Here is a 26,838-nt window from a genome sequence, read left to right on the forward strand (position 1 = left end):
TGTGATGACTGGTAGCCAACTTGTGCACCCTGCTCCCTAAAAGGCAGAGCTCCTGGAGATTAGCCAGAGCCTAAGCAGCAGTCACGAAATTAAAAGATGCCTGCTTCTTGGGAGAAAAGCAATGACAAACCTAGACAGCATCTTATAAAGCAGAGATATTGCCTTGCTGACAAAGGTCCGTACTATAGTCAAAGCTATGGTTTTCCCAGCAGTGATGTATGGAAGTGAGAGCTGGACCATAAAGAAGGCTGATCACTGGAGAATTGATGCTTTTAAATTACGGTGCTGGAGGAGACTCTTGAGAGTCCCATGGACTGCAAGAAGATCAAACCTATCCATTCTGAAGGAAATCAGCCCTGAGTGCTCACTGGAAGGACAGGTCGTGAAGGCTCCAATAGTTTGGCCACTCATGAGAAGAGAAGACTCCCTGGAAAAGACCCTGATGTTGGGAAAGATGGAGGGCACAAGGAGAAGGGGACGACAGAAGACAAGATGGTTGGACAGTGTTCTCGAAGCTACCAGCATGAGTTTGACCAAACTGCGGGAGGCAGTGGAAGACAGGAGTGCCTGGCGTGCTCTGGTTCATTGGGTCACGAAGAGTCGGACACGACTAAACGACAACAAAGCATGTTTCAGAAGCACTGCAAGACCCATTTATTGAAGAGCTTCTTTTAATGGCTGACGGTGGTAGATTTTTACTGTATCGTTTTATTCAGATGCTTTAAGTTGTTTAAATCGCATTACCAATCTCAAACCTTTTGAGTAAGCCAGACCACATCTACACACACATACAGTTCAGATACAGTGGTACCACTTAATTCGTTTGGAGGTTCTTAACCAGAAACTGTTCTTAACCTGAAGCACCACTTGAGCTAATGGGGCCTCCTTCTGCTGCTGCACCGCCGCTGCACGATTTCTGTTCTCATCCTGAAGCAAAGTTCTTAACCCGAGGTACTATTTCTGGGTTAGCGGAGTCTGTAACTTGAAGCGTATGTAACCTGAAGCGTATGTAACACTGTACATCACATGTGTAAAAGTCAATGGTAAAATTTGTGTGCTTTGACTAGAGACACCGTCATGGTGATGGGTGTGGAATATATGTCACAAGGGGACGTGAGTCGGTGGGGTCCCAGGTTTCCCCCTCACAAAGGCGTCCCAAAGCACATGTCCTAATGGAAGCAAAGGCACTGACAAGGGCGCCCTGGAGAACAGGGTCGGGGGCGAGGGACTCTTCTCAACCCCCAATCCGATTCCGTCCCAGCTCTTTTTGTCAGTTTACTTTGTCCTATAAAACTTAACAGGAGCTCCTCTGAGCCACTTCTGCCCCTTCCACCTCATCCTGGTTCCTCTCTCTCAATTATGCTGAAGTCCTGAAGGGATGTTGGGAACAGCCTTCGTATCTGCATATGCACAAGCGCAGCGCGCGAGAGATGGCTGCCTCCTTTCTTCCTTCCTCCCTCCGTCCCTTTCCTCCTCCTCTTCTCCATAGTTCCCTACTGGAGCCACGCTGCTTTTGGAAGACTACGCAGCACGCGGCCTGCAGGGGGTACCTCGTCGCACTTTCGCTGGGCAACGCTCTAGCCAGCGCCCCCGGCTCGCTTCCAACGGCCCCCTCTCTATGGTCGGCATTGCAACGTCCGCTGGGGAAAAGACGCGCTGGCCGGGGCGTCTCTGTCGTTCCAGCGCGGAAGAGGTCTGCGCGGGGGAGGAGAGGGGAGGGCTCTTATCGTTTCCGGGTCAAGGCGGGGTTGAAATCGCCCCGCTCTCCAGCTCCCCCTCCCAGACCCGCCGAGGCCGCCGCCGCAAGAGCAGCTGCCGCAGCCCCTTCCCGCTGCCCTTGCCCTCCTCCCGCCGCCGCCATCCCGCCCGCCCGCCCCGGCTCTCTCCTCCTCCCCTCCCCCCGTCCCGCTCCCTCCGCCCGCCCCGGAGACCCGCGCACCACCCGCCCTCCCTCCTCCCGCTCCCCCCCGTCCCGTCCCCTTCCCCGCCCCAGCGAGGGAGCGAACGAACGCGTGAGCGGCCGGGCCTAGCCACCCCGCCAGGTAAGGGCTTCCCACCGCCCCTCGGAAAGTCCTCGTCTTTCCCCCCCCTCCTCCCCCCCTTTCCGAATCCCCGGCCTCGAGTAGCTGCGCTCTTCCGCCAACCCTGCGCCTCGAGCCGGGCCGGGTCGCTACGCGAGCCCGAGGATGCGCTTGCGGCCTACTGCGGCCGGGTCCCACCCGAGTGCGTGTGAAGCGCCTGGAGTCGGTGGGTGGGGGGAGGGGTGGCGCTGTTGCTGCCATTTGCGTCTCGGGGAGGAGCGGGCCCCGCGTGGAACGCGGCTGGGGGGGGGGCCGCAGTGGACTGGGTGCCTGCGTGCGTGTGTATGTATGTAGTTGGGGGGGCGCTCTTGCTGCGTCACATCGAGCGGGATGTGGGCCCAGGCCTCTTGCGCGCGAGGGAGAGTGATGGCGGGGGGAGGAGGAGGGGGCGGGGATTTCTCTTTGAGCGGGGGGGGGGAGGAGGAGGAGGTTGACGCTAAGGCGGCCGGCTGTGAGTAAGAGAATGGAGGGAGGCCTGGCTCGCGGGCCCAAGCGCAAGGCCGGCGGCGGCGGCGGCGGCAGCAGCGGGCGGGCGGATCTCATGGCTGGAGCGGGCGGGGAGCGGGAGGGGTGGGGAAGAGAAAACAGGACAGTTGCGTCGTGTTATTTCAAAACGCGTCCCGCCAGCTATACAGCGCCCCCTTCTTATTTTTTTTTCTCCCTCCGATTCTTTTTTAGGCAGCTCTTCTCCACTGGCGGAAAGTCATTGTGAGAACTTTGTAGCGGAGCTTTAATAATAGAAGTATAAAAATTAAAATAGAGCCCTGTTTCTATTAAACTGCCCGGTGGAAGGAGATTTTTTTTAAAATAAAAAAGTAGTTTTAGTATGAGGATGTGAGATCTGTTTAATATACTCGTTCCCCTCACCCTCGAAATAGGTTTGACTCCAAACTTAGGTTGTGCAAGGTGCAGATCTGCAAGTTTATAATTGCTCGTTAGAGTGGGAGGTGGTTTGAGACCTTGGGGAAGGTAAAATACTGTAAATAGGAACTTCACTGGCCGGTGGTAACTTAAAGAAAAATTGCAACTTTAGGCTTCCCGTGGTTGGAGGATTGGCCTATGTGGCTTCTTTATAAAACCGAAATCAGTTTAGGGTTGACAACCTTCCTTTCCATACATTTTGACTTAAAATCGATGACATGGCTCAAGGTGTTATTGTAGGTAGTAATCCCTGTAAATAAATTTCCTGAATATTGGAAGTTAAATGGATTAGTTGAGATAAATAAGAATTCAGTGTTTACATTGTTAAAAGATAGGTACCAACTTGTGCAATGTTGCAGAAGCAGCAAACTAGTGGTAACTTTTAAGAGTTAAGTCTTTTATTTGGATTTTTGCTTTTTGATCTTAGACTAGTGTTAAGAATTATTTGATTATCTGATTTATAGTTCTTTTAGAAGAAAAAAGATTTCAGCTTGGAAGTTGCTTGCTGTTATTTTTTCTCTTCATATATATGAAAGAATGACTTATATATATATATATATATGACTTTCACTTGCTTTGAAAATGACATCATGTTCTCTAATGAGTCAATTACCCCTAAGCCTACTTAAAAGGTGACTTCCTGTCACTGTTCAGTAGTATGGAAAAAACACTCTGCTCATGCTTAAAAGCTGTTACTTTACATGGTTAAAGTTAAGTTTCGTGGCATGGGTAATGGGGTTCTTGTTACTTATAGTTGACGAAAAGAACCATGAAGTTCAGCAGCAGGCATACATCTTGTCAAAATAGACGGATTTTGAAAAAAAATAAAAATAGTGCAGATGAAGCTGTGAAAGTGACTGAGAAGTGCTTCTGCTGAAGCTATTTGTAGTTTGCTGAGCAATGGAACTGGAAACTGAAAGTGACAATTGATCTCTATCTCTCCTTCTAGCAAAGGAAGGAGGAGGTCAAGTTGTTCAAGGGGATATGTCTATTCTGTGCCATGAGCGTTCAGGGGATCGTCTTTAACCAGGAGTCTCCAATGGGCATTAACACATTTGGCTACTAAGTACTACCTGACCAGTTTGTGAATAAACACATAGGAGGTGTAAACTTCTGCGCATCAACTGATTAGTGACAGTAAGCACATGCAAATCTGTGGCTTTGACAACTTGTCAGTGACAGTCAACTGGGCCTATTCCTCAGATTAAATCTAATGCAAGATACATGTAATGCTGAGGCCTGTACAGTATGGAAAAAAGAACAAATACAGGACACCAAAGTGTTCAGATACTGCCAGAAAACAGTATTAATGAGTTAATTCTTGTGTGGCGACAGTACAAGATAATCTTTTTATTTTATAGGTTGATTTTCCTTCCAGCGACCAAAGATTTGACCACTTTCAAGCCTGACTTAACTGAATACAGCTCAAGATGGACACTGGTGTTATCGAAGGAGGTTTAAATGTCACACTTACTATTCGCCTACTTATGCATGGGAAGGTACTTGCTTTTCCTCATCTTGGTTGCGTCAGACTGAAACTAGGTCACAGTAAATGCCTTGGAAAACCCAGTTGTCTGATCAAATTAAAACATCAGTTTGCTCTTGGCGTACCATGTTCTTTGTAGTAGAGCGCTCAGTTAACCCCAGTGGAGAATATAATATTGTAATACGTTGGTTGGGTGTGTCTTGGAAAAACAACCAAGCTGCCTCCTTAAAATATATTTAATTAGAGATTTACAATATTTTATTCAATCAAATATAAAGCTGCCCTGAGCACCATCTAGTAGGGATGCTACATTCAACTTTTAAATGTCCAAATTTGCACTGTTAGTTATGCAGATGAAGGCTTGTTTGTACGTAGAGGGTGGGTATAAGCCGAATATTGTCTATACACTGAAGGGTGGGCTTATATTGGACTGTCAGAATGATTGAGAACTACATATTTCTTATGTTTGCTGTTTCAGGAGGTTGGAAGCATCATTGGGAAGGTGAGTGGTCCAGTGTAATTATTATATTCTTTCCTTAATTCAGATTAGTGACACTAATAACCAGTTTCTCTTTTTTCTGTGTGTTTGTGTGTAGAAAGGAGAATCTGTAAAGAAGATGCGTGAAGAGGTAGGTTCTTGGGGATAAGAGCAGTGAAAACAAATCAAGGGAAAGTTAAATATGGCAATAAGGGGCTCCTCACCTGGTAGAAACAGTTTACTGAGGCGATAGCAGTCAGTTTGAAAGAAAAGACGTTATTCATCCCCAATATCTACTTGAACATAGCAATTTATGACTTTCCAAAAAACCCAACCAGTCTTGATGGGAAGGAGTGGTAGCTATTTGTATCTCAACTTCTGAAAGCTGTGTTTATCAGTTTGGCAGTATCTCTACTAGGTACTTCTGATCTGCCTAATGCACTAAAACCTGCAGCCTTATCCTTTGGATATTTATTTGGAGTAAATCACAATAAATTGATTGAGCCTCAATTCCAAAATAAGTGTGCACAGAATGGCTGTCTTGCTAGAAAATCAAACGGTGGTGGGAGGAAGAGACAGAGTTAGAAAGGGGCGTCTCCTTTGACCTGCCTTGCAGAGGGTTGGGCTGAGTGGCTCTTGGGGTCCCCTCCAACTCTGATTCTATAACTCCGTTCCCCTCCCCCCCTTTTAGAGTGGTGCTCGCATTAACATCTCAGAAGGGAACTGCCCAGAACGGATTATCACTCTTGCTGGACCCACTAATGCAATTTTCAAAGCATTTGCTATGATCATTGACAAACTGGAAGAGGTATGTGACACCCCCCCCCCCTTTTATGGGTTGAATAATGTGTGTTCCATCTGCTGTTGTGTTGGAGGTGATGATACGGACCCATCGTTTCTGGCAGTATTGAATGTGGTTACCATCTTTACTGCAAACAATGAGAAATACAAATGGGCTTTATTTACTCATACACCACATTTTGTGGGAACATGGAATTTCAATTCTACACAGTGGACTCTAGGACTCCTTTGAGTAGAAAATTTTGGCGCATGGGGATTAATCTTGATATTTGGTAGTATAGCAATGGAATGGCTGTACTTCATATCTTAAAGCATTTCTCCAAGTTCGGCAAACTAGTTCACTTTTTATGTTGCTCAGTTACAAGTTTACTGCCAAATTTGGACTGGTACAATGTTCCAAATTGCAATTGGTTTTCAGTTGCCTTTCAAATTAGTAGCTTGTTGAAGTCATCATTTACTTAGGATCTTATATTTTTTGCAAAGTTCATTCGCCCTGCTGTTTCATTAGAACACTATAGGAATAAACAAAGTTTGAAGCATAAGATTGACTTTCTGGCAAGCTAAAATAAGTCTAACAAGATGGGAAGGTACTTCTCTAGTGATATCTCTTAAAGCAAAATGCCTGTTCACTTAACCGCAGCTGTATGATTTGTGGTAAGCTGTGCCTCTTTAAACTTTTGAAATTCAGTGCTTGAGCATTAGCAGAATGTCAGTAACCCGAGAACACTTTTTGCTTCCCTACCTCCCCCACAAGGTTTGAGCTTCTGTCCTTGACTTGTGAAAGATGGTGTCTTATTGCTCCTGGCATGGAGATTTGCAGCTTGCTTAACAGAATAGCTGTTGCAGCTATTGAGTTTAGATGCTTAGGCTGTGCTGTTTGTAAGGCTTACATCATAGCCAATGTATGAAAGATACTGAATATAAGCTCTGGCACTAACAGAGGGTTTTTGTTTCTTGAGTGCCAGGCCTTCATGAATGTTGTGCAGGCTTGGCTCTACTGAACCAGTTTAGAGTTGACATTTGGCTGCAGCGATTTTTTCACTTTCTTACAGTGTAGAATGATGGACAGCCACTGGGATGCAGAGAGTATCTACTCTGTGGATTTTTGCTGGATAGGAGCTTGCTTCTAGACACCCACTATATTCATGGTTCATGCTATAAGAGAAATCTCTGGAAAAGTACATGGGGGAGTTAATTAGCTAGCCCAAGGGCACCATAAAGTATATCTCCTTATTAAGAATATAACTAAGCTTAAGAAAATTGTACATGTTCCAGTTCATGCTCCCAAGGTGGCTTATTAACAATTAATGAGCATGCTTTTTGCATTCTACTCATACTCCATCAAGGAGTTTATGGTGCAGGAAAATTGAGTCATCAGGATATTGTGGAAGAACAAGGTGAATTAAGCAGTTTAGCCACATTTTAAAATTTTTATCAATACAGCTTCTGGCTGTGACTATTATGAGAACCAGATAAACTGTTGTGGGCACTGTATACCCATCACAACCAAGCACACATTATGATCTATTCTATAGACTGCAATAAAATACTTCTTTCAAGCCTAATTTCAATGGGGGGAGGGGACCTAGTGAGCAGCAGGGAAGGCTACTGTCGGCACATGTGCATTTGCAGGCAGTATGTTGTGAACCCTGCTATAAACATAAGTGCTGCATAGATAACAAATTGATGGACTATAATACAAATACTTGGACTCTTTGGTCCTCTATAAAGTGTATGCATTGCCGGAACCTCACGTTTTTGGTATCTTGGGCATCTTCATTTTGAAATTTCAACCTCCATTTGAAATTTTGATCGTTGAAGTTTGTTAACTTGTGCTTTCAGGACATCAGCAGCTCAATGACCAACAGCACGGCTTCTAGCAGGCCCCCCGTCACTCTGAGACTTGTGGTACCTGCCAGCCAATGTGGCTCTCTCATTGGAAAAGGAGGCTGCAAGATCAAGGAGATAAGAGAGGTGTGTACTTAGACTTGTGAAGTTTGCGTGTGTTACAAAATGCTACTCGTTCCCCTTCACCATGACCCCGCCCTGTGCCAAATGTATTGAGGTTGAATGCCACACATAGACTCTGCGTCATCCTGCTTAATACAGCCGCTTATATTTAGTGCTCATGAAACTGAGACGAAGAGCGGCTGGAGCCAAGCGCAGTGGAGTCAGGTGCTTTTTGTAAGTTTGTGTTCCCCTTTTGGTCTCCCGTCCTTTATCTCCAGGGTCAATTTATTGCCAGATAAGCGGCAGACTAAGACCTTTAAAGAAGTTGAGTTATATGCAAGGCTGGCATCTGGGATTTGTATTGACCACATTACCTAGCTAATCAGTCTCTTTCCATCCCCCTTTCCAAATTAAATCCATTGGTGCTATGAATGCGAAGACATAGAATAACTATTAATCAGCATAGAATAACTATTAATATTCACCTTTGGGGGCCCATTTAGAGCTTTTCCTCCATGTATCTTGGGTGTGTAATATTTCTCTCAATTTGAGTCTTGGGAGAGACCTTAGTTCTATTTGATTGAAAACCCTCATTTTAAAAACAAATGGGTTCATGGGTTGAAACATTTCAGAACAATAAATATGTCTACATGGCATATTAAGTGGTATAGGCCAGGTTAAAACTTTACATAACTGAATCCTCAAAAATATAAGTTACTCTCCAAAGCATAGGAGAAGGCTACATTTTCATTATGTGCTTCAGCCCATCCATGAGTGTTTAGGGTGGAATATAATGAATTCTGATTTTTATTGCCCATTTCTGCCTCTTGCACCACTTTAAAATTGAGCTAGCCTAGAAATAGAGATTTCCTTTTAGCTATCCATTTGCAGTTGGTTTCAATTGTCTTGACTACGTACTCTGGGCAGAATGCCATGTTGGCAAGCACTCCTACTTAACGTCAGCTGCAGGCCTACAGATACCAATTGCCAGTTCAACATTGCTGCTGTGGCAAAGTGTTAAACATAGGTGAACTATTGTCTCCTAATGTTTGGCCCTGGTCTCACAAACCTACACTAACCTTTCCATTTGATTAGGATTGTATCCATTATGGAGTTTGCTTTCTCTGTTCCCATCCTCCTCCGCTTAAGAGGAAAGAAGAAAGTTATTTTTGGTTGGCTTTCCGTCTTGAAGCCCTTCCATTAGTTCATTTCCTGCCTCAACCAAGGGTGCATGCCTCTCTCTTCTCCTGAATAATTCCCCCCATGGGCTTTCTTTTCAGATTTATTCCATTCCTATATCTTCCCTTTATCTAAAGCCCCTTGTTCCTAAATGCAAAATTTGCCTTTAACTACTACTATCTTTCCCCCAAGAAAGTAAGTACTGTAGTGATAGGACTTGTGGGATTCTTTCCCTGTGGCTGTCATACAGGATTGAATGATCCTGTCTGATAAGTCCAGTCTTCAGTAACAATGGTGCCTGCAAAACCTTGTATTTGCCTCCTAGTTTATTTATGCAGCTTTGAGAGCAATAAATTTGTCCTCATGAAAGCTGGACTTGAGGGGCTTGTTAAGAACACTGGATAGTATGCTGGAACAGATCTTGTGATTTCTGTAATGTAGCCATGCACTAACTTCTCATGACTAGTTCTAAATCACTTTGGAGAAGAAGCTAAGTTATTGCTATTTGATTGTGTCCTTCTGTGAGGCCACTAAACATGAGGCTGGAAACCTGACTTGGTATTTTTAATCTTAAGAGCACGGGGGCACAGGTCCAGGTGGCTGGAGACATGTTGCCCAACTCAACTGAGAGAGCGATCACCATTGCCGGGATTCCACAGTCCATCATTGAGTGCGTCAAACAGATCTGTGTGGTCATGCTGGAGGTGAGTAATGGTGCAGTGGCCTGATTTATTTAAGATGCAAGATTAAAATGAGTAAATGCACACACAATGCACAAATAAACGAGAGAGGCTACAGAGGGATTGTTGCTAAAAGCTTTTGAGACAAGCAGAAGGGCAAAAGGAGCATTGTCACTGGATTGTGGCCAGCTGCTTTCTAGATTTGGAACAGTTGCTACAGAATTCTTACACTGACAGCTGCCTCTCCCTAGTAGTGGTGTAGTTTTGGTTTTAAGTGATGCGAAGGTCACTGGATATTTTCAAAGAAACCATTGGTTCTTAGTGGGTTCATGTCCACAGTATTTCCTGGAAGAGAACCATCAGAGCCAAGTCAGTATAAAAGCAGTTTAGGCTGCCTGAAAGCAACACCTGCAGTACAACTGAAGGTGCACTTGGAGGTATCAATCCTTGATCTAATGTGAGCAGCTCACAAAAAGGTCAGATTGGTGATTACTTGATGTAACAAATAACTGCAGTCTGATTCAACCCGAGACCCTGCAAAGCGGTCTTGTGCATGCCCCTCCTTTTGTTGTAGTGGCTTGACCTTCTGCCCACTTGACACCTCGGCGAAGCCTGCCTTGCATGTCTAGAACCACAGATGTGAGGAAATTGTGAAGAAATCGAAATCAATGCTTTGTGTCTCGGATTTTGATGACACTACTGCCTCCACAGCAGTGCCAATCAAATGAGGAAGACTGTGAAGTGGGTAGCTCATCAGTTCAGACAGCTAATAAACTGACCCATATAGCTCTGTGACAGATGCTTAACCAGAGTCTCTATAATTAACCATGTTTTTCCTCTTACTCTTTTATAATCTAGTCTCCCCCAAAGGGTGTCACCATCCCCTACCGACCCAAGCCATCCAGTTCTCCTGTCATCTTTGCAGGCGGTCAGGTAAGGACATTCCTCTTGTTGGGCATGGGTTGGGGGCAATAATATAGTAGCCTACCAAGCTTCAACACTGCCAGCACACATCAAACCACTCTGCATGCTTTATCACCTGTGCTGCCCATCTGGCCAGCATAGTGCTACCTCTGCTGCTTTGGTTTTGTTCTTTGGAGGCTGCTTTCAAATGTTCAACAGGCTCTGAGGTCCTTTGGGAATCGTAGTCAGCAGTGTGGGTTGGGGGAGTTAGCTGGAATTTGAAATTTGCTTCAGACGTAAGACCACAAGTCAGCCCACAATTTTTTCTGGCCTTCAATTTAAGACTGTGTTCAAATTAGTGGCTGATTGCAGTAGGCTTTGAATTATTCTGAACAGTTGTTCTAAAGCAGCAGGGGCTGAATAACAAGAAGGACAGGTGTTGGGAGAACTGGAACCTAGAGGATTGGGAATGTGAGGTGGAGATATGGCTGATAATCCTATGATACTGAATCCAAAATTCAGAACATTCTGGAATTACTTCCTTTTACTAGATGGTTATGACTTAAGGATGATTTAAATGCTGATTGTTAACTAAAATTTGGGGAGGACACATTAAAGAGATGCCAAATAATACTGGATCTGACTCGCTTCCCAGTGCTATTATGTAATTGCTTCCAGTACACAGAAAGGTTGGATACAGATGTGTTAAATTTTTGGTAAAACAGTGCATTGTTGCGGCCATTGCAGGATGGGACTTCAGTCTCTCAGCTTGCTGGAATCCTGTTACCGTTACCATGGATTTCATTGAAACGTGTGCTTGAGTGGGCTGTGCGAGTTCAGATAGATCCTACAAGGCATTTTAAAGTTGTAGCTGGACTTGCAGATACTTGCAACTGTTTTAGGCAGATAGATCTCACGTGAGGTTGAGGCAGGAGGGTTTGAGAAGCTAAAGCCTCTCAGAACTTCATGCCCAGAAAAGACTTCTGCATAAGTATGTGGAGTGGAGTCGGAACACTCTGGGGACTTTGTCATTGGACTGCTTTTGAGCACAGTGCCTCAATGCCCACCTGTATTTTTTTTTTTTAAAGAAGGCTATACCAACAGTGCAGAAGCTTCAAAGTGAGTTTGGTGGGGTTAACTAAGCAAATATTTGCAAGCCTGTCTAAGAGCCTTTTTGGCTAACGGGTGGGGTATAATTGCTGTAAATGCTGGCTGTGAAAGTGAAAAATGGCAGAGCAGAGTGTTAATGGATAGTTTCAGTCAGTAATAGAAATTTAGAGGCAGCACCTGGACAGGGCTGGCTGTAGTTCACCCAGTGCTTATACATTCACATGCCACTTATATTGGGCTATCTGGCTGATACCTCTTGCTGGGGGAAAGGTGCTGTCGTGCTCTTGTTCTTGCCTCAATCCCTTCCCTTTTCTTTCCTGCCCCATTCATATTACCTACCCTCCCAGAGGCTCTTGACAGCTTGCTAGGCAGTTAATTGGCAGTGGAAAGGCACATGGGAGGTTACTGAAGATATAGTGGCAGAACCTCACTTGCATCCTGAGGTTGGTCTTGTGGCAGGTTAGCCCTGTTATGCCTTTAGAGAGCAAGACTCCTTTTGCCTGTGCAGGCCCCCCTGCCCCTGAAGGTGCCGGCAGTTGGGAAATTTCGCATTGTCTGGTGCTACTGATGTGACATGAGTTGGAGTAAGCCAGCGTCTGTCTTTAGTACAGGTTAGCCCTTGATCAGAGTAAGTTTTATATGACTTTGGTGTTGGCGAAAGGTTTTGGATTGACAGCCCTGGAGACTGAAGTCCTCTATTTATCCACAGGACAGGTACAGCAGCGGCAGTGCAAGCTACCCCCACACCGCCCCATCAATGTGCCTCAACTCTGACCTGGAGGGACCACCTCAAGAGGTGAGAGGGGAGTTCAGTCTCCATGGCCCATTCAATCCTTGGCCTCTTTGAGACTGCCAACAAGGGTGGCAAGACTGGTGGTGGCGGCTTGTGCTGTGAACTCCTGTTCATTGGGAACTGGATTAAGGCCACCAAACACTACCTGGCAGGCCAGTAGTCAGCCCTGCAGGTGGTAACTGCTTCGTCAATTCCAACCTGGGCTGCACTCCCCCCCGCCCCTGGCCTGCAGGTGAGAGACTTGTGCCCTCAAAGCCTCACTTAGTGTTAAGCAAGTCCCCATGCAGTGAGTGCCTTGCTGGGTCACTTCAGTAGGGCAATCCCCAGAACCATCATGTTTGGCTGCTTCTCTCTCCCTATTCTTCCAGATGCATTTCTGCCATCCAGCACCTGACTGTAGATTGTCCACTGCAGGTTCCTAGGCGTGTGGATTGATGGGGTGACTTAGTGGGGCGGGGATGAACACCCAGCTGGTTCCTCTTAGCTTTAAAAGCAGTTGGAGGCATAGGAGGTCTGGTTTGGAGTATGCCTAGGGCAGGAGGGCTTGTAGCACTGTCCAATCCTCCACTACACAACAAATCTTCACCAACAACCAGCTGCTAATACTATAATCCTTTTTGTGGTGGGGACCAGTTTCCCTTCTCACACTACGCACACTATCAAATTCAAGCAGCCCCCTTAAGAGAACTGCCTGCCTTCAGGCTCCCCACCAACAATTCTCCCCCCTCAGCTCTCTGGCTTCCTGGCTAGTTGAAATCTGTCTGTCACTGGGTGGCTGTCCAATGGTTTTTAATAGGACTGTTTTCCTCCTTTTTGTAGGCCTATACCATTCAAGGACAGTATGCCATTCCACAGCCAGATGTAAGTTTTGTTTACACTTCTTGTCTTGAAATCACCCCACTTCTCCCTTCAAAATTTCTCCATGCTTTCTCAACAAGCAGCTTTAGAAGTCTGTTTTGATTTGAAGCTGAAATCTGACCAAAAACGATCCTCAAATTTTGTTCAGCACTTCTTTGTGTAGCCAATCTTAATCTGTCCTTTTTCTGCCGGCCTGTGACACACTTGCACAGCAAAGCTTGGTACACTTTTCCAAGTTTCAGTTCCCCTCTTCCCTCCCAATTTGATGTAAAGCCCCCCAAACAAACAAAACAAAACTCCATGGTATACTGTCATTGTGGTTCTTGGTACAGGGCATAGGGCATCTTGGTGTAGTGCACTTCACCGTGGTGGTGGAGGAGAGGCTGGCCTCAGACTTCTGCTTTGCTTTTGTCTCCAAACATGATACTCTGCATCATGTCTAGTCACTGTGCAGGTGTGGCTAGGAGGTGGTGGGGCTTTTGCTTGGGGTGCCTTTCCTTGGCACGCTTTCTTCTAATAAAGCCATTAGCTATCTTTGCTTGATGTAAAAGGATGTTTTTCCTTCTTTACCCAAACCTTCTGGTATTTGAGCTAGATGCAGCACTTGCAGCTTCTCAGTGAAAGATACATAGGGATTTGATCTCTGCTCATAGCATGTTTAGAACAGGCAAGGGTGGGGCTGGGGTAAGTAGGTGTAGGGGAGAGAGCTAGAAAACTGCACTGTTTAATACTGGGGAGAGCATCTGACTCCATTCTGGTCACTCCTCATGATATACCTCTCCCCTCCAAATGCTTGACAGAGTCCTGCATGGTGTAGTCCCAAGCACCACTGCAAACCAGCCTCTGTGTTACTTTGCCTGTTCGTGCTTGTCTCCTAGTGTTCGTCACAATTCACTGCAGATGCCTTCTGTTGAGCCAGGGGACTCTTGAGATGGGTGTTGGCCTCACGCCCCATGGTGCTTTCCTTCTGTCTGCACCCATCTCTGCTCAGGGAAGCGCTTGCACCTTAACCCAGTTTTCCCTCTCCCAAACTCCTGCCCCAAGGGGCAGCACCTCATGCTCAGCTTGCAGTGTCTGTTTTCCTTTAAATTGTATGCTAAGCAAGTAAGCCTCCAAATTTCCTAACATCCGTCTTTCTCTCTTCCTTTCTAGCTGACCAAGCTGCACCAGTTGGCAATGCAACAGTCACACTTTCCAATGTCTCATGGCAACACTGGATTCAGTGGTATGAAAACTCCTCCTTTCTTGTACAAGCTACCAGTCCAAGAGTCTTTCTTCACTTGGCCTTTAGTTCAGATGCTTGGCTTAAGCGCCATTATTTTACTTATATATATATTAAAAAATCCACAGGTAACCATGTTGGGGTGAGGGTGGATTTCGCTGCCCTGAAATGAGATCAGATTTCTATTAGGTAGAGTCTTCATGTTGCTTTCCTTCCCTCACCCTTTCAACAGCTTTGCCAGTTACCTCTTGCCTTCCAGCTGCTGCGATCCTGACACTAGTGCCAAATTGTGTAATAGTTTGTCTTGTGGCTGAAAGCCTGATAGGGCTTCAGCTAGGACCATCACACTTACTGTCCCTTGTATCTTGACAGGCGTTGAATCCAGCTCTCCAGATGTGAAAGGCTATTGGGGTAATGACTGAAAACAAACAAACAAACCTGTAGTTAACTCTATTGTGTGTTAATACTGGTGGGAGATTCTTTCCCAGGCAGCAAATTCTGCTAACCCATATAGTACAAAGGAACTGCAAAGTAGTGTTAGGTGCAAAGGCCAGGCTTATTAAACCTCCCTTCTCTTGCGAAGAAATCTAGCTGGAAACTGTTGGAGAGCAGGGCATAATAGAATGAATGAAGTGTCTTATTTCTCATTTAGTAACCAGTTCGTTTGCTTGTGAAGGTGGTAGGTCAACCACGAGTGTTTCTATAAACAGCTACACTGGACCAATAAAACTAAAGGTTGGACCATGCTTTTTGTGGCATTACCCTTTCTCCATTTTGGTCAATGCAAATGTGCTCCTCCACTTCTTGCGATGTTTTTGAAGCAAGAAGAACAGTGACATACAACTATAAGGCACAAATGGGAAGATGAGAATGCATGTTTGTTTGGGGGTCTGTCTTTGCTGCAGCTTTGTAGGACTCTGTAGAAAGGTCATCCTGGCTCATTTGTTCTTTCTTTATTTGAACAGAGTCACTACTTCACCCCCTACCCTGGCCGAATAAAAACCATTCTGTTGGTGCTTGCCTTATAGCCAGAGGGTAGAGTTTACTATTGTGCTGTGGCGTATATCGCAGCAGAGCAATCATTGCAACTTTTAAGACAGAATGATCTCCCCTCTCCCCATGCATTGCTCTGGGGGTTATTCCCACCCCTCTGGCCAATTTCAGGGGTATATGCAGATGAGGGGGGAGAAGCCCCATTGCTCAAGGGGAATCCCTCGTGCATGGCTTGTGCTGACGGGGCTCGTTAGGTGAAACCTATCAATTGATTTTAACCCTGGTGCTTAGGAAGAGGGGCTTGGATTTAACATCTTGCATCTCGCTCTTCTCCTGTTTGAGAAACTCTTCAGGTTAGCAGTTTTTCCTGCCGCAAATGCTAGCCTGACCGGTCTGGCCTCTGTTCAGTGCCCGCCCCCCCTTGCAGGGCCTTTCATTAAACTGGTCTCGATCTCTTTTGTGTCTCAGCAGGTTTGGATGCATCAGCTCAAACTACTTCTCATGAACTCACCATTCCAAATGATGTAAGTATTTTTCAGAGATGCAGAATTCTAGGAAATGGTGGCTTGCAGATGGGACAGAGCTGCAACTTTTCAGATGGGCCTAGGCTCCGGCGCTGCTTCCAAGAGTCCTGCGGCAGGGAGTTACAGCGCTGTTCCTGTCCTACGCTCTGGACAGCTGCCCTCCACGTGGAGGGACAAAGCAGAGTTCACAGCACTGCTACAGATGGCAAGGAAAAGGCAATTGGACTGTAATACCATAATGGGTACACCCAGGCTACTGCCTCTTCTGTTTTGAAGGAAGCTCTTGGGTTAAGATTCCTGACTGTAACCTGAAATGAGAGAGAACTTTTGTACTTCCTCATTGCAGTTGCACAGGTTAATTGAAACAGGTGGAGGGATGCAGGATGTGGAGCCCATCACAGGGCGCCATGTGGATTCTTGTGTGGTGAAATCTTGAGCATACAAATACATAGAAAACTGGGTGCAACCAAATCTGATGCAGCTGGCAGCAGTGCATGGGCCTCTCTGTGCTCTTGGGAGAGCATCGCAGATGAGAACAATTGAGACAATACAATGGTCTGTTAGATTTTTGCAGGCAGTTTCACGGGGTTACTTCAGGCCACCACAGAAGTAGCCCAAGAAAAGGCCCGAGTGCCAATTTGGACCTTAGTGAATTTGTGCTCTGTTTGCACAGATTTACTTTATGGGTGGTTATACCACCAAGCTTTGTTTACAAACAAGGTATTAGGTTCTCTTCTCTGGGTAATATTGTTACGGCAGTCTGTAGAGCAGAAGGTAGTCTGGTAGTCTAGCGACTGCTGGGAGTGTTGTGAAGCATGTAAGATTTCACTTTCTCTAAAAAGAGACTTCCATTTTAACAAAAGTGCATTTTATATATTTGTTAAATTTGTAAGCCACCCTATACCTGTAGATTTCAGGGTGGTTCACCACATAAAATTACAGTATAAAAAACACAAAATACATAATAAAAAATAAGAACAAAGCTAATCAATAATCCTTCCTCCCACAAGGGAAGGAGGAGTGTTTTCACCTGGTGCCCAAATGCGTATAATGTGTTTGATGTGTATAATGAAGGCACCAGCCAAACCTCTGGGGAAGCATTCCCCAAACGGAGCCACTGCAGAAAAGGCGTGTTCTTTGTTGCCACCCTCTGGATCTCTTGGAGGAGACACATGAAGAAGGGCCTCCGGAGGATGTCTGGGTCCGAGTAGGTTCATATGGAAGGAGATATGTACTTGTAATTAAGACTTTAAAGAGATCCTGAGAATAGATTTGACTTCTAAAATTTAGGTATTTGTGGATGACTGGGGATTCTAGTAAAGAAAAAAGAATGCTATAGGGCAGTGCTCCCCAACCTTTTTATCGCCACGGACCGGTAAATGTTTGATAATTTTTCCGTGGCCCGCTTGTTTTGAGCTGAGTCCCCCCCTCTGTGCACTTACATCACGGCAGCTTCTCTTCAGTCCCCACGTCTCCGACCTCGAGTCCTCAGTCCTCCCGTGGCGCCTCCTCCTCGGCCAATGGCGTGAGGTTTGCCTTTCGGCCAATCAGGAAGCGGGAGGACCCGCTCCCTGATTGGCCAGGAGGAGCATCAGTGTAACAGTAGTGAATTTTCATTCGCTATTGTCACACAATGGGCGGGCTTGAGAGGGCGCAATGCTCTGCGCCTTGGCCGCCTGCCACAGTGAAATGATTTGAAGTTCTTCGGGCGGCCCGGTGCCGATTGATCCACGGACTGGGGAACACTGCTATAAGGAACAGTCTTAATAGGTGAACTTCAGATCCAGAAAAGGGACTTTCACAAGTTGTTCCTATAACAAACAAAAGTTGGAGAAGTCAAGACAAAATTGATCTTAGACAGGCAACTGAATTTTTATTAGAGTTTTAAGTTCGATTCCCCTCCACATTTTTAGGTACTGTGGAGATAAAATGTTTCCTAAAGGGAACTTGACCAGACGGATGATTCTTTTCTTGGTCTGCAGTCATGATTTTGGATGGTCTCTCAGATTTCATCTAAAATGAGTGTTTTCGCCTTTTCCAGAGCAAGCGGACTGACAAATTCAGATTGGCCACAAATAATAGTATCCAGGGTGTCTTAGTGGTGAAAAGCTTGTTTTCAGTATGCTCACATGTTTTCAGTACAGCTGCATCAAGGATAGAGAAAGAACAATTACAGTAGAAGCCTTTCAATGTGCCTTTCATTCAGAGTCTAATGTGTGGAAATCTTGAGGTTCACAGAGAACAATCATGTGAGCATAGTGTCTGCAATATGAGATAATATATAAAGAGTTGTCTGAATAGTTCATCAGTACAAATGACTCTTGCATAGATTGGCACACAGATACTATGTTTCTTTGGAAATAACCGGAAGTATCATTCTTGAGTTAACAAATGTTTACCTGATAGTGAAAGCACAGTAGTAGGCATATGCTAATCAGATAATGAGTTGGAATTTAACTAGCTTCCCAGAGGTTAGGCCTGTACTTGACCTGAAAAGAGAATAGCAGGACAAAATGATTATTTTGGAATCCTAAGCTCCATTTTGACCATTATCAACTTTCATTTCTCAGCTGATTGGATGCATCATTGGGCGTCAAGGCGCCAAGATCAATGAGATTCGCCAGATGTCTGGGGCGCAGATCAAAATTGCCAATCCAGTGGAAGGATCTACTGACAGGCAGGTTACCATAACTGGATCTGCAGCCAGCATTAGCCTGGCTCAATATCTAATTAATGTCAGGTAAGTCTATTCAAATGGCATGCTGCTTGGTAATGCATGTATGAGTTGGCAGAACTGGGGAACGTGAAAGCTGACTAAAATCAGGGCAACATTTTAAAAAAGGCTGTTTCTCTGAGCTGAAATAGAACAAAACCACCTTTTTTCTTCCCACTTCCCTGGTGCAAAAGCAGCCTGTGCACCAGACCTCTCCATTGACCTTCTAGTAGGTGGTATGGAGGAAGGAGAATAGAAATAAATGGGATATGCAACACTCATTCCTTGACAGCGCTTAGGCTTTTTACTAGAATACTTCTGGTTTGTGACAGAGCCAACCAATATTGCTTCTTGAAAGTCCTGTGTCTACAACAAGGTAGACTAAATTGGAGTCTTGCTGCTAAGCTGAGCCTGTACAAAAATAAGGTGCTTAACTGTTCCTTTAAAAAAACCAGAAACAGCTGGTGCCTTTTTTGAGACCTGGAAGCTATGCAGCCCAGTTTACTGTAGTTAATAGAGGAAAGGGAAGAATTGGGACTGCCCCAGGGGTGGAGCTTTCTGCACTGCAAAGGCTGCAGCAGCTCCCTTTCTCCCTGAGTACTCTTGCTAGCAGCAAAACCCTCAGCTACGGGCTGCAGCAGTTCTCTGCAGCAAACAGTGGCTGCTCCTTGGGCCCTGTCCTTAAAAAGCCTACTTGGCAAGAGGCCCTCTGCAGCTTTTGAGCAGATCAGATGATCTCATAAGGCAAAAGTGAAAGCATCAGCTTAATGGAGAGCATTGACTTCAATAATTAAAAACCCAGGCATGAGCAGCTGGCATTTCATGTCCTAGATTTCTTCCCTCTCTTTCCAACGTAGCTAAAGTGTTCATTGCAGAATGACAGGTCAATGATTAGAATCTATGGGTTAGCTTCTGGCTCCAATGCCTTCCTTCTGTAATGTAGCAAAGTTAGGCTTGCCTGTGAGCTTTCAGCTCTCTATAAACTGCCCACTAATGAGTTAATGCATGACAGGGGGCTGGATTAGATGACCCCTTGGCTAATAGCAAAACACAACATCTGTACAAGTAGGTGCTCTCCCAAATATGTATCTGCTATGATTTTTAAAGCAACCCTGCTACATTTTCCTTGAGAGCACCTCAATTTTCAAAGAAGTGGCCATTGGGGATGCTCAGGAAATAGTTGATTTCAGGTTAGTTCCCCAGCTGTACCAGTCAGAAACTAGGAAGTTTCTGCCACCAAATTTGAAGTTCTGTGCAGCATTCAGTGACTCGCTGCTTACAGATAGCCAGTTTCTGCAGTTGAGAATTCCTTCTTGGAGGTGCACAGACACAGTATTTTTGCATTGTGGTGGCAAGCTGCAACCCGTTAGATATACATTGGTTGATATATTATGGCCTGCAAAAAAGAAGACTGCTATGTAAGCGGCTAGATGACACTTGGAAAAAAAATGTGTGTAAGAGAGATTGCTAATAGGTACTCCTCCATTCTGAACTCCTTAAGGGCTTAGGGTATTTTTATAGTGTCTAAAAGCCTAAATGCTGTACATAAAACAGGTAAAAAGAGTTTGCTTGCAAAGTTACAGTATAAAATATTGAGGGGAAGGGAACTGCTATATAAACAGCCATCCTTAGAGTTTCACATTCTGTCATGCTGACCAATTGTCCTTCAAATCCCGTCTACTTGATGTGAACTGCTAAATGTATTTTGCAAGAATCCCAGGTTGTCAAGGCTGGTTGAAGCTAGGAGGACCAGTCATTTCAAACACCAGATTCTGGAGCATATAGGTCCCAAGATGGGGATAGAGTGTGGGTCATTTTGATGATACTGATGATACTGCTGCTTGTGTTCAGCTCTTACTGGGCTGCATGTTACTGGTGTAACATTGGTTAAAATTCATTCAGTTCAGAAACTCATTTAAGAACAGTGGTCATAACTGTTTCCAACTATCTCAGTGTTCCGGGCATTCCAAGAATTCTTTTGCCAATTTTCAGTGGAGCTCCTCAAGTGCTCTGTTGAAGCTTAATCCCATGAACAAATGAAATTGTGGAAGATTGCTCCTGAAATTGCTATTCAAATAAACACATGGCTCTTTTCTTTAGAAGCAGCCTATATTTCCACTTGCTGTAGTTCAGTATGCAGGAAAACCTAACTGAGAACCACAATGTTGTATCTGAAAAAAGAGATGTGCCTACCATCTGCAAGCTCTTCCTTATTCTAACACAAATAAAGCCTTCCCTTGGGTGTTTGGCTTGTTTTATTCATTTTTTGAACCATTTTTTAAAACAAAAATTATCCTCTGGCTAGATGAGGAATAGCCTCCCCTGCTGTTTATTGACTGTAAGGGTGTAGAAAACTGGATTGTGTTAAAACCTCTGACAGTTGCACAAAGGGTTTGTTCATTAAGACTTCCCTGATAATTACGGCAACCTTGGAGTGGAACACAATGCACTGTTAGAATTCGTTTGCTACCTAAATGCATGTTTTGAATCCTGGCAGGAGCTACAGATTGCCTGCATTAAATCTGAAGGGACAGCTGCATGGGCAAGGGAGGGAGGGAGGGAGAATGGTGTGTTGCAAGATATTGTCAGGAACAGATAGGATTTCAGCTACATTAGGTTTAGTGGCAGTTCTCTGCAGCTTCAACAAAATGTGTGTTGTAGTTCAGTATTGAAGCAACCAAGTTTCTGCTTCTGGAATTGAGGAAATCAAAACCTGGGGCTGTTATTCATAATGGGATTGGGATTGGAACTGTTGTGTAGGCTGGGGTTTTTGTTTTGTTTTGAGGGTGGGGTGGGGGAGTTATTAGTGCACCATGGTACACCTAAGGGAATGTTGAGATTCCCTTGCAGTCAGCATTCTCTCCCATCCCACCTCTCTTCTGGCTATGCTGTTTCCAAAGCTTCCCAGATTAGTTTCATGCTATTTAAGCTGTTTGTGTCCTGTGCTTTTTGTGTGGTGTTCCCATCCACCCACCCGTATTTTTGTTCCTTTTTTCCTCTGTTACAGTTTAGAAAGCGCTAAACCCTCCTCCCAGGCAGCCTCCGTCACGATCCCCGACCACCTCAGCATCAACCTCTCTCAACCCTCCACCCCTTCTTCTTCTTCCTCCTCCACCACCACCCCCTCGCTTGCGACAGCGGGGGTCTCCGACGCACCCTCCAGCCTCCCCAACCCTCTTCCGACCGCCCCCTGTGTCTCCAGTCTGCTTGGCATGAAACCCGTCCCTCTCCTGGCTCTAAATGTTGTGTCTGCTGCTAAGGGTGCCTCCACCACCTCAGCTGTGCCATGTGTTACTAACAAACTGAAAACGGAAAAACAGAGATTCTCTCCTTACTGAGTGTCTGCTTGTGGCCTTAGAGGAACAGCAGATTGCTTTTCAGCCATGGGGATCCCATAGAGGAGACTTGGAAGAGCTTTTTTAAAAACTTCAAAAGAAAAGTGAGCTTTGTGATTCCTTTAGGATGGAGTTTCTTTTTGCTGGCAACCTCCACTAGGTCAAAGACAATTGAGCAAGTGTATTAATCAGTTTGAGTCCAGTAGTGATCTTGATTATGTAGCTTGTAGCTTGTTGCTTTAGTAGTTTTGTTTGCATTGTTACATGGAATAAGGTGGGTGGGGAGGGAGCTGGGTGGGCAGGGAATGCTAGGGTCCGTTAACAAGATAACTCACTTGCAATTCCTTGGTTTAAGCTGTGCAAAGAGGCTACTTTGGCCAAACCTGTCTCAATGTCTGTCCTTTGTAATAAAGCTGTCATGGTGAGAACATGCACAGATGTGCCTGAATTGGGACCGAACTCTGACCGCAAGCCGGTTGAATCTGACATTGCACCCCCAGGCTAAACTCTTTTTTTTTGAAAATTATCTACACTACTGCACTGCACTAACACCATTATTAAGTATATAAACTTCCCAATGGAGGCTCTGATACCTAATACACAATTGTGAGGGTGTGAGCTGTAATGGTGCTGGGGGCGAGTTCAGACCCTGAATACTATTCCTGCTCTTGTACAAACTGCCACTTGCCAGTGTACACAACTCACCTGCTCAGTAGAAAAAGTAATATTTTTTGTGTGCACACCCTTCCCACGTAAAAAAACTGCAGCAGACCTTTAAAAAGCTTGGGAGATTCTGATACCCATCTTTCTCCACACCCAAGACTTTTATTAGCCACTTAAGAGAGAGAGAGAACCTGGAGCGACATACACACTGTAATGAACAGCTGTGACAATGCTGCAGGTGTTGCTTTCCTTTATGGCATCTTCTAAAATAGCACTTGAAACCTGTTCAGCTTTCTGATACTTAGTCCTTAGAGGTGGATATTTCAGACACCTAGAGATGCGGTCTTAGAAGCCCCTGTCTCCTGATGGCAATACAGGCCATCTGAATGGATGTTTCCTCCCTGGTGCATGTATTCTGTATTGAGAGGTGATAATCTGTAGAGGCTGGGCAGTTGGCTTCACTTGCTCTGGTCTTTCAACTTGGGCTTTTGAGGCCAGCAGCTGCCTGTTTCCTCCACTAAAGGCTATTTAAAAGCCGTGTGGGAAAACTGGGCAGACAAAACAGATAATGCAGCGGGATGACATGCTCTTGTGTTGAGCATAGTACGTGCTCATTCTTTCTGTCTGCACCTAAATTCACTTGATCTTTAGCCTGGGGTTGTCACATGAACACTACGGACACTTCCTTTTTTTGAGCTCTCTTAGACTTTCCAAAAACATAAAAATTCAGGCAACATTGAATAAGAAACGGTGACAGCTGGAACTGCTAAGAATCTTGTGTTATCCTTTGTATTAAAAGAAAGTTACTAGAACAAGTTTGAAATGATGACTGATGGCTTGATTCTGGGGCTGCACTAGTTAACTCTTTGCATCCAGGGAGCTGGGAGGGCCTGGCCTTATCCTATCATAGGGGACGGGGAGGCCATCAACTGGCTGACTTAATGCAGTTCTGTCAAACCCTTTTTCCTTGAGTAGCAGAAGTCTTTTTTAGTACTTTGTTTCTGCAGTTTGACTTTCACAATTGTAACTTTTTTTAAAAAAACTGTTCTGCTCTGTAGTGTAACCACATAAAGTAAAAATTGTCCACTCTTAACCAAGTTTTTGGGCTGGCCGTCTTGTTTTATAGTGTTCTGTAGAGGCTGACTTAATGGGCTTTAATTTGTTCTCGACTAGCAAGTCTGGTTATGTGTTGTCCGAAAGCTATTTGTTCATGCAGCACTACCACTAGCCAATGGTGTTGACGATATGGAGCCCCAAGTGATGGGAAATTGAGATCAGAGCTTCGTTCATGTTCCCCTTTTCTATCCAGCTGGCATCCATGTGGGCCTTTAATAACCTTTAATTTCTATTAGCTCTATGTTGAGGTAGGCAAAAGGTGTTCCACTGTCAAATTTTATTATAGCAGAGGTACACTAAGCATATATTACTGAACTGGTTCCCCAAGAATCCTATGAATGGTGTGTCCACTCTTGACATCTTTTAGAATCTTGCCCTTGCCTTCCGTAAATTTTCACTCCCATGTGCAAGTGGTTGCTGGGCGATAATGCAGAGCAGATCTGCTTCCAAGGTTTGGAGCCCTTTCAGAGAAATGCAAATAAGTTGATCTCCAGCAGAGACTCATTCAGTGAGCCTCTGAAACAAGCTGCTCTCTGTGTCAACCTGATTACTTTTGTAGCCTCATCCATAGGTTCATGACTTGTCCATTTCTTGCAGCAGAAATCTTCTGTTATAATTTGATTTGCTAGTATCTTGCTTCAAGACATGTCAAGTAAACACTATTTGCAGACACAATGTTGGGCTTTATGTGTTCGCTTTCTAGTGCTCCCAGTAAAATTGTCATTCTAAAAGAACCTTACGTAAATTTCTCCCAGATTGGCAGAATTTATGCCCTTACCCCAAGATACCCCTTCACAGTTAGGGCCAACAGCAAAGGTTTGGTTACCTTATCTAGTTGAGAGATGTTGACCGTAGGCTTAACACAGCACACATGCTTCTCTGCCCTGAAATGGGCATAATTGGCATGGAGGAAAGGTTGTTTTCTTCCAACTCCACTTAACAAACCCCCTTCCCCCTGTTTTTTACAGGCAAGGGGTCAGAGAATCTATATCACTCTGGTCATGCTGCTAAAAGCTAGACAATACAAATGCTGGTTCATGGGGAATAGAGTACCACACCTTTTCTCTTAATTTGAGGAAATCGTCTTTGCTCATGCATATCTGCAGTTTTTGCAAAACTACACTTTGAGGATATGTGTGGGGTGGTGAGATGGGGCATCCTGCAGACTCCCTTCCCAGTTCTAGAAGAACAAGCCAAACTGCAGCACAAGCCAAACTGCAGCACAACAAACTGCACAAACGTTTCCCATCATAAGCTATTCTTATTGCACCCTTGAATGGTTCTACCCTGCCCATTGGACTGTCAGTTTCAGCTCTTTGGGGCTTCACATTCTAAAAGAAGCAGAAGAATATTTAAATGATCCGGCCACATGGGCAGGGTCTGATCATGAGGGTCTTTCACACTGATAGTGGCACAATCCTTTGAGAAAGACCTGCACAGTTTGGCTGCACCCCTGGGGTTGGATCATCTTAAATATTCTCCCAGCAGTGGAGGAGCTGCTTGTGGATGCACACACCTTGCAGAGCTAGGAGAACCTATAGAAAGGGCAGCTAGTTTGCCTTGGAACATAAAAGGTAAGTTTCGCATAGCTTGGCTCCACCTCTTGGATAAGATCTCAAGTTCATAGATCGGTTGAATTGGTTAAATTGTAGTTGGGCCTTGAATGTTATTGAACGTTGGTTTCTGTAGGCCCTTGTGGGGTCAGCTTACAACAGTCCAAATGTGGGAAGGGGTGCTAGTGGAAGCCTTCCTTTAAAGAACCTTGTGTATTGGGGATTTATGCAGTCCCCTCCCCCTGCCCATCCTCCCATCAGCAATGGACAAAAATGTGCCTTTGTGTTAATGCTGGAGTAGCAAATTGATTGCTGAAGCAAATGTAGGTCCTCTTAAGCACTGCTTATTTAAAGCCTTGTGAGCAGTGAACTCATCTGATCAGAGTGACGTGGCTTAGAATATGGTAAAACTTCATAGGCTGAATAAAATAACAGTGGCTTTGGGCTTTAAGCATCAGGCAACTGTAAAAGTTGTCTGATTCATAAATCGAACCATTTCTGGCGTGCATTTTTAATGACCTGACTCTGGTTAATTCTTTCCTTGCCTGCTAACCATGGAACTTAATTGCCTAGCCATTACATACGTTTTGGTTGCTTCCTTCAAGAACAAGACAGACACACAAGGCAAACTGAGCTACAGGTTGCATGCTAGCAGCAACAGAGGCCACTATGGTGTGCCTACTCCTAACAAAGCTCTGAGTGAGAGGAGTTCTGGTGACTGCCTGGCCCAGCAGGAAAGCAACATTCAGGAGCCACTGAACATTTAGGACCATCTAAAATTTACTGCAGCCGCACATACTTTGAGGATAATATATTCCTTCTGGGCATCTTAAATGACAAAGGGGCCTTCCGGCCCACTGCTGATCTACAGCTGCTTGTATATTGCCTGGCATGGTGTGGGCTGCGCAGGGCATTGGTCTGTGAGTGATGTGGGAACCAAAGGGTTTTGTTCTGGCTTTTGATTATATCAGACATTTGGGGTTTAAAATATTTGTAGTACGACTGGGTAGGATTTTGTCTTAACAGAACTTTTTAAAAAAGGCCTTTAACCTTTGTTCTCGTTGTAGGCTTTCTTCGGAGACTGGTGGAATGGGAAGCAGCTAGGACAATGCAACCGTCTCACTCATTACCCGTTTCTGCTGTTCATCCCCATGATCCATCTGTGTAGTTTCTGAGCAGTCAGCGATTCCAGGTTTTAACTAGTTTGTAAATTTTCAGTTCTACATGCTTTACCCATCCACTCATGATTTTTTTTTTTTAATTGCAGCATTTTAATTCCTTTTCTCTGTTCAGCTGTTAAAATGCTGATTCATATTTTAGTTTATAAGCTTCTCCCCCTTTCTTGGCTCATGAAGTTTTTCTGTTATGTCATGAGATGTAAGAGTGGAATTAATACATTTCAGTTTAGTTCTGTAATGTCAGAAATTTTTCAAAAAAATAAAAAGATGGACTGGAGCTTTTTTCCTTGTGAATAGAAAA

At 44.8% G+C, this 26,838-nt stretch overlaps 1 protein-coding gene across 32 annotated transcripts; it reads left to right on the forward strand.

Moving 5' to 3' along the window:
• Positions 1-1,635: 1,635 nt before the first annotated feature.
• Positions 1,636-26,838, forward strand: PCBP2 (poly(rC) binding protein 2). 32 transcript variants are annotated; one of them, XM_083427737.1, is made up of 15 exons: positions 1,718-2,042; positions 4,364-4,501; positions 4,967-4,990; positions 5,085-5,117; positions 5,658-5,774; positions 7,610-7,741; positions 9,472-9,600; positions 10,435-10,509; positions 12,299-12,385; positions 13,202-13,243; positions 14,393-14,465; positions 14,835-14,873; positions 15,924-15,979; positions 18,550-18,719; positions 26,427-26,838. In XM_083427737.1, exons 2-15 carry the CDS (start codon positions 4,433-4,435, stop codon positions 26,461-26,463), a joined length of 1,083 nt encoding a protein of 360 aa, XP_083283863.1. In that variant the 5' UTR covers positions 1,718-2,042; positions 4,364-4,432; the 3' UTR covers positions 26,464-26,838. The 32 variants fall into 32 exon arrangements, with proteins under 32 accessions (XP_083283867.1, XP_083283863.1, XP_083283864.1 ...); XM_083427738.1 differs by having other exon boundaries at positions 15,927-15,979; XM_083427729.1 differs by lacking the exon at positions 26,427-26,838 and adding an exon at positions 21,700-23,787.

The sequence above is a fragment of the Podarcis tiliguerta genome (genome assembly GCF_965153285.1).
Source record: "Podarcis tiliguerta genome assembly, chromosome: 2".
NCBI classification, from domain to species: domain Eukaryota; kingdom Metazoa; phylum Chordata; class Lepidosauria; order Squamata; family Lacertidae; genus Podarcis; species Podarcis tiliguerta.